This window comes from Sinohyriopsis cumingii, chromosome 1 (assembly GCF_028554795.1).
Source record: "Sinohyriopsis cumingii isolate HCF-2022 chromosome 1, ASM2855479v2, whole genome shotgun sequence".
Classification (NCBI taxonomy): Eukaryota; Metazoa; Mollusca; class Bivalvia; order Unionida; family Unionidae; genus Sinohyriopsis; species Sinohyriopsis cumingii.
Window position 1 is genome coordinate 141,315,880 of NC_142961.1, and position 12,052 is coordinate 141,327,931.

The 12,052-nt window shown below is 33.9% G+C and overlaps 1 protein-coding gene across 6 annotated transcripts in view; it reads left to right on the forward strand.

Moving 5' to 3' along the window:
- LOC149808028 (ras-related protein Rab-3) overlaps positions 1-12,052 on the forward strand; it is a 118,976-nt gene that overhangs the window by 79,946 nt on the left and 26,978 nt on the right. The window contains exon 4 of one of the 6 annotated variants that reach the window (XM_089972753.1): positions 10,775-10,899. The exons of the other annotated variants lie outside the window; for them this stretch is intronic. Within the exon in view, the coding sequence (XP_089828879.1) occupies positions 10,775-10,899 (125 nt within the window). The remainder of the gene's footprint in view (positions 1-10,774; positions 10,900-12,052) is intronic. 6 annotated transcript variants of the gene reach the window in all.

Below are 12,052 nucleotides of genomic sequence, written 5' to 3' on the forward strand. Positions count from 1 at the left end.
TGGCCATGGGCTTCATTCTTATGTATGATGTAACAAATGAGGAATCTTTTAATGCAGTCCAGGATTGGTAAGTGGCTATGGGATTCATTCTTATGTATGATGTAACAAGTGAGGAATCTTTTAATGCTGTCCAGGATTGGTAAGTGTGTATATTTTGATGAATTTGTGAATAGAAAAGGGTGTGTGTGTAGATGACTGGGGGATAAAGCATATTTTGGAACTTTTTATACTTGGATTTTTTTTATTAAAGCCTTTCTTATCAAAATTATACCTACATGCTATATGCAAGAAAACTGAATTCATTGAGCTTGTTTCTGCACACTGGTAAAGGACCAGATTACATTTCACACCATTGTAAATATTTTGCATTTTTTTAAAATTTATTAGACTTTTTGTAAAAATATTGTCATCACATTTAGTCCATATAAGAAACAAAACAAAATATGTTTCCAGGTTCAGATCAAAGATTATATCTGGCGATATCAGATCCGAGCGAGACACAGAATAATTAGCATAGTTCGAGGCTCATGTAGTGTGACACTGATCCATTGTTGACCTCCATCTACTGATCTTGTATTTTCAATGTGTGTGACCATTTTGGCTATGTTTCCTTTTTCTATTGATAGTAACTGAACATGATACATTTCCAAGAAAACATGGGTTTGTTAAATTAGAATGAATGTGCTCAGATTCATTATAGTTTTTATATACTCATAAGCAGCAGACCAGTCTATATTGAAAACAACATGGTGCCAAATATTAAGTGAAACAGGCTTTATTGATGTGACTTGTGGATGTTATATGATTAAAAATGCCACAGGAGAGGGATTTTGTTAAACCGAAGAACATGTTGCATCAGGAAAAGGACAAATCAATAGCACTTTACAAAGTTTGAAAAATGAATTTGACAGCGATGTAATACAACATTTAGAATTTGTTGAATTGACTTTACGATCTTTCAGCAAAAGTTAAAAATGTGATGTAGACTACTTAATGTGAATGTTATGTATAAATAATTTATCATTTTGTTTTGCGTCTGTATTCTCATACTAATCCATATTCATTTAGCCGATTTATGACAAGAATTTTAACTCACTGCAGATTCAGGTAAGAAGCAAAAGTAAATATATGTTTTTCAATATGGTTTTCTCTAACTATGGCATGTAAAATGTAGTTTACTCTTTTTATGCTCAGATTGCGCTTTTGTGTAATAGTAATAATTACGCTTATACCTCATCAGGAGTTGACATGTATGAACTTAATGCAAGCAGTTCAGGTTCACATTTAATATAATTTTTCTTTGATCAGGTACCAAGATAGCCGATCATTAGGATCAATGGGTATCTGGGTGACTTTTTCAAAAAATTTGACATAAGTAATTGTCTGTTAAAACTTGGAGAAGATTTGCTGTCTTAGGTGCAGGAAATGCAATAGCCAAATTGAAATAATTGCCATTTTCATTAAATTCCAGGCATCAGCAGCTTTGTTACTCTGAGTACTGCTTATAACTGAGTGTATTTGGCATAACTCGTCACTGTATTGCACATATCTACTCTGATTCTGTTTTTGGAATCGCTTCTGGTTTGGTTAATTAAAAGTAAGCTGAAAGATTGTCAAACTGTAAACAACGAAACATGTAATGACCTGTGGTGATACCAAACACCCAGAATTAAATGAGAATTTTTCATATTTAAGAACCTTCTAAAAAGGGGAATTTCAGATTTAGTCTTGTTTTCTTCGAATTTCTACCATGAAGTGATGTTCTGCTTGGATTCATTAAATTTGATATCACATTCCAGGATGTCAGCCTAAGCCTATTCCACAGAGACAAAATTCATTTAAGTAGAAAAGGAATCTCTTAACTACTGAGAAATATTAACATGTATGCCCCCATTTTCAGGCACTATAATGAAGAGTATTGTCTCTACTGTGGAGAAACTGGGCATGTGACACAGGTATGCCATCATGGCAAACAGACTGAGTGCTTGACAGATGCCATAAATTTGAACACAAAGACTCTGTCAATCAATGTATTATACATACGAGGAAGTTGGTAAAGAGGAGAATGGGAATGCTTCATTTATAACAAATCTAAATGTACCTAGTGAGACTCTTGGCTCTAACTATTCAATGGACACTATTGTAAATGCAAAAGTTAAGAGATAATAAGTTTCCTGCTTCAAGTGATGCCATTGAGATTGTCCAGCCTGTGCCTTTGTTCTTTTTGTTTATTTGTACATGTTTATTGAAATGTGCAATACAGTCATGGAATCCTCTGTACCAGTGTACAGCATAAATTCAGTTACTTTGTTTCTTTTAGTGTATTCCTTTATTATTAAGCCTTAGGTAGGAAAACAAAATGAGTAGATAATAAAAAGTTTACTGTATTTGTATGGGAAAGTATGAATTCATTTTTTCAGATTAATACTTGACTCCCAAAGGTCGTGCAGTATTACTCAGAAAAAACTTGTTTCATATTTTCCCATACAAATGCAGTAACCTATAAATATGTTCATTGTAAGGCTCTTTCTTAATTCTTGATCACGAACTAAAAATATTAAACTGAACTTTTTAAATTTACATTTCTTTTGAAGGATAATGGACTCTTTATTGTATTGATATTTCATATGAATTTTCATTCCTCATTTCTTTGTTTCCAGTAGGGTGATTTTTGTTAATGTTCATAATTAGTTCGTGATATAATTTTCAGATTTTTGGATAGGTTACTGTTGTGTTTATGAGCTGAGATTGCGGTCTTTGATTTCCTATCTCTATTTCCTACGTCTTTTTTTTTCTTCACATGCCTGCCATTAATTTCAATGCTGCAGCATTTTATTGATTTTAGCATTTAGCTCCCATGGTCAGATTGTTTTCTGTTGGTTATAGGGAAGTTGCTACAAAATCACAAACTGAAGAAAGCCAATCTTGCAGTTCTCCCTATTTTGCTTTTATTGATCCATCTTAGAAAAAGTAGAAGGAAAGAAATCAATGACATTAAGTAGCTGAACTGATTGTATTCTCCATCTTGAGTAAATCTAAAGAGTTACAACTCCCAGTGCTTGCATTTGGATTAAAAGTGGAAGCTGATAACAAATTTTGCATTCCCAGAAGACGCTTTTTATTTCCCAAAATCAATTTTGAATTTCAGCTTTGTTTTATTTCTGTTGCCTCAGCAGATTGTCAGATTCAGTTGTTATGTGTTTCATGAAAAGTAACAAGAAAAAAGCGAAGACAACAAGCTTGTAAAATTTAACAAATAATTTATTTCCCTTGAAACAAGGTAAAAATGAGGAAAATAACTTATGGTTTTAAGAATAAAATCCAAAATGAATCCATGTTTAATCCAAGAAATAAAAATTAGAAGTCCTTAAAATGTTCTAATGAATTTGAGTTCGAGTCCCGATGAAAATCCAAAATGGAAGGCAATGACATATACTGTAGCAAGTATAGTATTGATGTGTCAACAGTTCTTTGTTGATCCACAAACAATAATATTCTGGCGTTTGAATTCCAAATTAAATTTCAGTAAATGTCTTTGTCCTCGAATTTTGTATGAGCACTTAAATATTCCCAGGGAAAAGAATTAATCTTTTAGAATCCAAATAATTTGAAGAAAAATTAAGGTATTAAACTCCAACTGGTCGCAACAGAAAAAAACACCACCTTGACATTGAAGCCTTTAAGAGCCCAATGAATTTTTTTTCTCAATACATCACTATTAAATCTAACTACTGCGCAATACTGGTAAAACCAGAATTTTGAAATAGAGGCTATTCACATGTGTAAAGTCATGTACACCCAGTACAGCCTCGATTCCACCCTATAAATCTACACTTAGAATGAATAAGAAAATTTTTTTAAAAGTTGTTTACTTCAACTCTCATTAATTCTGTATCAAAGTTCTATTATTAGGTGTTTACGAAAAAAAACGGTCAAACTAATTTCTGCAAAATGTCAAATTCCAGTAAACAAAATTACATTACTATAATATCAAACAATTAAATTAAATCAAATATAAATTAAATCAAATATACATAACACAGTAGGGGCCCCAAGTGGCTGAATGGTCTAAAGCACTCTCCGTTATGGATCACTGTCATCTCACCTCTGTCTGCTTGGGTTCGAGTCTAGGATTCAGCCAATGTGGGTATGTGAGAAAGCTTGCCAGTAGCTTCTTGTGGGTCGGTGGATCTTCCCGGGGTTTTCCTGGGTTCTTCCTCCACCATTAATACTAGCCGCCATGCATAGCCTATCGTGTGAGTATCGTGTGCTCAAAAATGGCATTAAACCCCACAACAACAACAGCAACAGCAACATAATACAATAACAGAAAATTCAGATTGTTGCTAAGTACTAGCCAGGTTTTGTGATTATATAGTGCAGATTATTTGTATGCACAGAATTTAAAGCAGATTAGAGGATAAGCATTTTATGGGATAAAGTCAACAGACACATAAGCATGCGATGTCTTTGTACTGCTTTGCTGTCTCAACTGACCAACTGTTCAATCTTTAATTACCTAAACATCATAAATTAAATCAAATAGTTTGTATGTGGCCACACTTTTGGTTGTTAATTATTCTTTTTTTGTTAGCACCTACTTGAGCAGGCTCTCAAGTCCTACCAACAGTAGAAATGGCTGTAGTCAGCATTTATACTAAAACTTCATGAGTTAAATCAAAGAGTACAGTGTGTGTGTGTGTGTGTGTGTGTGTGTGTGTGTGTGTGTGTGTGTGCATGTGTGTGTTCACAATTATAGCAGCTACAACTTTATTGTTTTAGCTCCAATTTGAGCAAACATTTTAATGTTAACAGGAGCTGAAATAGCTCTGTCCCATCTGTGCATCTGAACAAAGCAGTGTGTTTGTTGATTTGAAATGTTCAGAGTGTTCTACAGTATTTTCATACAGTTAATTAGTACTTCTTTGACTTGAGATATTCATTGTTTTACAGTATTTCTTACAGTTAATTAGTGCTTTTATGGACTTGAGACATTTGGTGCTTTAAAACATTTCCTGTAGAGTTAATTAGTACCTGTATTGACTTGAGAAGTTTGGTGTTGTACTGTATTTCTTGCAAAGTTAATTAGTACTTTAACTGACTTGAGAAGCTCAGTGTTCTACTCTATTTCTTACACAGCTAATTAGTACTTTAACTGACTTGAGAAGCTCAGTGTTCTACTGTATTTCTTACACGGGTAACTAGTACTTTAACTGACTTGAGAAGCTCAGTGTTCTACTGTATTTCGTACAAAGTTATTTAGTACTTTAACTGACTTGAGAAGCTCAGTGTTCTACTGTATTTCTTACACAGTTAATTAGTACTTTAACTGACTTGAGAAGCTCAGTGTTCTACTGTATTTCTTACACAGTTAATTAGTACTTTAACTGACTTGAGAAGCTCAGTGTTCTACTGTATTTCTTACACAGTTAATTAGTACTTTAACTGACTTGAGAAGCTCAGTGTTCTACTGTATTTCTTACACAGGTAATTAGTACTTTAACTAACTTGAGAAGTTTAGTTTTTTACAGTTTCTTACACAGTTAATTAGTACGTTTATCATAATTAATAAATATTTATGAGACTAATAAAAGTTTATGAGAAATAATAACATGCATAAATGTTGTCACAACTGATATCATAATTAGCTGAGGTACCATGGAGGTAGAGTATGATGTAACGATGATTTTTTTCATACACATAGGTTTACCTATGATAATTAAAGAGAATAATCATTAAATATGATAAAATTTAAATAAACTTATTTCTTTTGTCTCACATGCCTGAATTGAAAATTGATTTTATGTTAACCAATCAAATATTTGAATTTAACAATGATTTGATGGTAGCCCATTACATTAGATATCAGAATCAGAATGACTGTGTGTTTTAGTGAGAATTTTTTATTTAAATTTCAATTTGTGTGTATCTACACTTAAAATCCGTTACGGTCAAGTTTTCATCATTAAATGTCTTTTAATAACAAGAAATTGACTAGCTTTGAAATTCTGTTTCTTGTACTTTTAAGAACTTTAAATGAATTTTTAACTCAATTTATTAACTGCAGAATTTAGAGACTGTGAGACATTGAAAAGTCAAAGAACTAGGAAGAAAGCAACTCATTTGTTAGATCATTGTTGGGTGAAGTCGATAATTACAATCTTTTAAAATGGGAAAACATAATGGAATTCTCATCCAAGACCCATGTTTGTAGAGTCTGAGATTAAAATGACTGATTGTCAGTAGGGAAACATAATGACTTACTGTCAGTAGAAAAAAACCAATGGAATTCTCATCCAAGAACCAGTGTTTGTAGAGTTTGAGATTAAAATTAATGTATGCTCTCACATACTTTGTGCATTGTTTTTGCCTAAATAGTAAATTATATATTTGAGAAGGGCAAATTATATAAGTAGAAAAGCTAGAATTTTTTTTTCTCCCACTGTAGGTCATGCTGGCATATACAGTGAAGATTAGACCAGTCCTGTATCGCCACGGTTTGATGTAATAAGTCAACTGTAACATATATACTAGCATGTTCAAACAGAGAAACTCAAGAACAAACATGCTGTAACATTATCGATTGTCTTATTCATTGTCATTAAAACATCAAATTAACACTACTATACACTGTTAAAAGTCTAATACCCTGGTAAGGTAACAGAAGGATAAAAATTCACATAAGTTACTGTTGCAACGTTTCGACTTATTGTAGGAGAATTTCGTTATGTGAGAAGAAGTACTTTATTTATATTGATGCACTCTTGTATGGGTCACCAATCTGGGTTGGAAGCTTGGCAGAGTGAGGTTCATTGTGTGCTTGACAATCACTAGTGGATGATCATAATTTACACTCAGTGGATCAGTACCTTGGACAAAAGTGGAAGGGAAAGGAATAAACAGTTAAAATGTTAATCAGACAAAACCATCAATCTGATTAGAATTAAGAATTTTGAAATAACAGAGCTGACAGGCACAGTTTAAAGTTCTTGTTTATGCCGACCTTTGGAATTCCCTGTCCAGTTTTGTTTTTCGTACTTAGCAGATAAAGTGTTTAATTGGCAAATTTGTCACTTACAAGATATGGTCACTTCAATATTGCCACTACATTTTCTGTCTTGAAAACTCTTGTTATTGCTTCTTCACCTGTACAGGACCACTACAGTGGCCTAGTGGTTAGAGCGTCCGCCTTGGGTGCGGGAGGTCGTGGTTTGATCCCCGGTCGAGTCATACCAAAGACTTAAAAAAATGGTACTAACAGGTGCCTCACTTGGCACTCAGCATTAAGAGGTTAGTGTTAGGACTGGTCGGCCTGGTGTCAGGATAAAGTGACTGGGTGGGATATCATGCTACATGTCTGTGGCATGATGCCCCAGTGCTAGTTATCACTATAAACTGTCACACTGCAGACATCGTAGTGATATGACTGGAAAGTTATTAAAGCTACATTAAAAATCCAATCACACACACACAAACACATCACCTGTACAGGAAGCCTCATCAACATGGTGTTTTCATGAGATGACTTCTTATGTCTACTTGGTCTGAAACAAAAATAGTTCCTGTCTGACATCCAGTATGTCCACCATGACAGTCACCTTTAAAATCTTGTTATTGCTACTTGTCTGAAAAGGAAAGTCCATTGGAAATTAAATGGGTTCCTGATGTTACTGTTGCATCACTTTAATTTAGACATTTATTGATAATCATGATCCCTCACATTCTTCTTTTATGTGAGAGAATCAGTTTGAGCTTGCGAGAATGAGCTTTCAAACTGGTTGGCTAGCTTCTTGTATGTCATTAAGTTTTTGTTTTCTAAACCATTCACCCTTTTCACAAAATAGACTCAAAGAATCCCAGCATGCATTTCAATGAGATTAGTATTGAATAGTTGGATTTTTTTTTACAGTTTTGAGAGACATTTTTTTTCTGTTAGTTTTGGTTGGCGTAATGTTCACTTGCAGTCATCTTGACATTGTACAAGTAAATAGTTTTTGTATGCCCACCATGTGTCAGTTGTATGTATGCTAGCAATTTTGTCTCGGCACAATAACTCAAGTTTGCATCCATCTGCAGCATGCAAGCTTTGTGGATGGCTTGATCTTGTTTAAGAAAGAAGCCTTTTTGATTTTGGGGTCAATAGATCAAATGTCACATCACTGAAATAAAAAAAAAAGATTATTCTGCACACATATTTAAATACTCAATGATGTACCTTTGCCTAAGTTTGTGTACGGCTACACATTGGGTAAGAAAGAAGTGCTGATTTTGGCTTATGTCAAGTTTGCTATGACTGAAGAAGAAAAACAATTTTTGCATAATAAGTTTTAGGTTCTAGACTATATGCCCAGAATAAAGTTTGTGACTGGCTTGCTCTTAAAGTATGGAAGAGGCCTGTTGATTTGGGTGTCAAAAGTTCAAGGTCATTATGTCTCAAGCAGAATGGATTTTGCTGAATAACTTTAGTTCTTGGGGAAGGTCCTTTACCAAACTGTGATAAAAAAATTCAAGTAAAATGTCAATGAAAGGCAGCCAATGATTATACCCTGATATAAAAAAAAAGTTAATAAATATAAAAAAATCAACAAAAACTATTTGCTACAGAATTTCCTGATGGAATACAACTCAAAGATTCAGCATTGGATGCAATACCTGTGAAGTTTTTTCTTGACAGACCTGGTCAGATGCTATGAAAGACGTCTGCCAAAAGCACATTGTAGTAAAAAACAAACAGTGATGTTTAATGTTTAAAATAAATTGTTGTTTAATAATGCAAAGTATTCAAATTTTGACTTTTTCTGGCTGGCATTACTGTTTCACATTGCAAGGTGTTGGTATCTCATAATAATACTGTTATGGGTACAACACTAATTATGCTGGTACTGATGCACTGATTGGAAATTATTTGGGATTTGTCTTAGGCTTGATACAGACCAGTTTTATCATCCATCAACTGCCTTGTATCTGCCCACCATCAGTTCTTTACTACGAATTGTGTACATCCTCACAATACAAACCCATCTGCAAACAGCATGGACCTAGACCAGTATACATAATATGTATGCATTGTTCAAACAATGAACAACATTGGATCCCAGTTTATATGTGATAACAGATCTAAGGCAGTTTTGTTTGTAGTTAGTTGTACACAAGTAAAGATGTCATACTTGTAAATTAGGTACCAGCAAGTAAATATGTCATACATGTAGATTAGGTGTCAGCCATAGTGGTGGGTTGAGTTTTCATGAGGAATGTTTTTGTTTTAATAAAATTGACCAAGCCTCTACTTTAAAAAAAACGATTTTGCTCTGAACTGCTTTGACCATTACCCCCCCATTTCTGTTCATATGTCTTTAATTATCAGCTGAGTTGCATTACCTAATCTGATATACCTGCCCTAATGAAGAGTGTATTATGCTATGATAATGTCTGTCCATCTGTTTCTTGACATTGTAATTCTGCATATTAAATAATGTTCTACACAATCTACTTGGGGTGAAACGATATGCCTATCACACATATTGATGTGTGTAAAGTGATACACAACATGTGATAAGATACATATCATTACACATATTAATGTGTGTAAAGTGACATACAACATGTGATAAGATACATATGACATGTTGATATGTATACTGATAGATAGCATGTGATAAAATACATATTACACATATCTCAGAGGTCAAGATTGTTGTGACTGAAAAAGAAAAATGGTTTGCATATTAATTTTGGTTCTAGACCTTGAGAGAGAGAGAATTAAAGAAAAAAAAGAAGAGAAAAATGGTATTGTGGAATAACTTTTGTTATTTTGTATGACTTATTAGGTTAATAAAAATATTGTGGGGGTAATGGTCAGAATTCATGTTTATTGTAAGTCTAATAATGAAACAAAGATGTTTGCATATTAAAGTTGAATTCAAAACTGTACCTAGATCAAAAGGTTAAGGTCATTAAATCTTATTTGTCAATTATCTCCAGAGTTGTTGTTGTTGTTGTTATGGCGTTTAACGCCATTTTTCAGCACATAATAGGCTATCCATAGCGGCCAGTATTAATGGTAAAGGAAGAAACCGGGAAAAACCCTGGGAAGAACCACGACCCACGAGAAGCTACTGGCAAGCTTTCTCATATACCCACATTGGCCGAATCCTAGACTCGAACCCACACAGACAGAGGTGAGATGGCAGTGATCCATAACGGAGAGTGCTTTAGACCACTCGGCCACTTGGGGCCCCTATCTCCAGAGTCAGCTATGCTCTACTAATAACAGTAAATAAGATATTATTAAACACAGGGCCAGCAAATAATGTGCATTTCACAGAACTCTTTCCTTTTTTTTACACACACAGAGGAGTCTGGGTCTTTACATTTATGATTTGCAGCCGCTACATGTATAAAATACACAAAAGATGATTGACCCACAAAAAAATAATGAATTTAGAGTAAATTGTTCCCATTCATGTCAGTGTATCACAGCAAAAATTTGACGGACAGTTTTAGTTTTTCATAACATTTGTAATTTCCTGTACATATTTTCAGATATATTTGCAAGAGTAAAAATACAGAGATTAATTATAATTTTCATCCGATTCAATAGCATAACATAATGCAGACTTTTAACAGAAACAAAATTTTCTGTATCAAAATTAATATAAAAAAATAATTTGAATTTTTATCGATAGGTAATGCACTCGAAATTTGAGGATAAAAATGTGCAGATAACATGGTATATTGTCCAGTATTATTTTATCCAATACAATTTTAAAACTAGGTGCACTCAAATCAAATCACATGCCTGGAGCAGTGCATACATATGGCTTGTGGGTAATAAATGTGACCTAGATGATTTAAGGGAGGTAACTACAGCCCAGGGCCAGGAACTGGCACAAAATTTAGGTATGGAACTTTTGTTTTTTCTTTTGCTTGCCATGGTTATGGTCACTTCATGCTTCTTTAGCTTGCTATGCAAATGTATTTGTCTGCAGATTATTGTATGGGTTTACGAGTTTTTGCGCCCACAAATGTGTGACCAGGAATTGATTACCTTATCACATACTGTTATTGACCTTTGTTGAGGTGAATATGAGGTAAACGTTATGTTGATGGATGTGAAGTGGAAGTCAATAAAATCATTTGACTAGCTCATGAAACTCTATATTTATCAAAAGAAAGGTCAAGAATTGTTTTTTTAAATATGATTTAGAGAAAAAAATTATAAATCAGTTTGCTTTTGAATTGTACCAATGCTGTTTTAGATGCATGACACCAAAAGTTGACCATTGTAACATCTTATAAATGTCAGTATGTCATGACATTGGGACATGAAGAAGTATCAGATATCATATGATGTGCAATGCCATCTCACTGGAATCGTGTAATGAACTAATCTATATTGGTTGGATCCAATTTACTATACAACAAGTTTCAGTGCACAAACTTGCTGCAGCACCTGGGGTCACAAAAAGAGAACAAAAGTTCTTCCGTTCACAATGGAAGCATTCATTGCTTTGTGGTCTAGAATGTTGGTCTGCATCAGGTCTGAATCTGGCATTCATGGGATTTTGTACATACAGAGGCGAAATTTTAATGAGATGTGTTTTAAAAATTGATTTGCTTGATCCATCACCAAGACCATGACTGTAACAACAACAGAGATTGGTTTACCCTAAACACCTGATGTACAGTCAGTACAAAAGGACCTCTGCATAAAGTTGGCAAACGAAGAGCACACAATGTTTATTTGTTATCTTGTTGTCTTGCCTGAAATTTTTTGGTGAAGAATTTGTGCAAGTGAGATGTATATGTGGGTCTCATTCATTGTATGGACACTTGTATTATGGGAATCATTATCAGCATTTGTTAAATGTGTTTTTATAGTCATCGATCTCAAACCATGGGAATGATAGCTGTCATACTTAGGCTTCATAATTAGCAAGCAATAGACTGCATAATTAGTAAGCAATGGACTGCATTAATTAGCAAGCAGTGGACTGCATAATTAGCAAGCAGTGGACTGCATAATTAGCAAGCAATGGACTGCATAATTAGT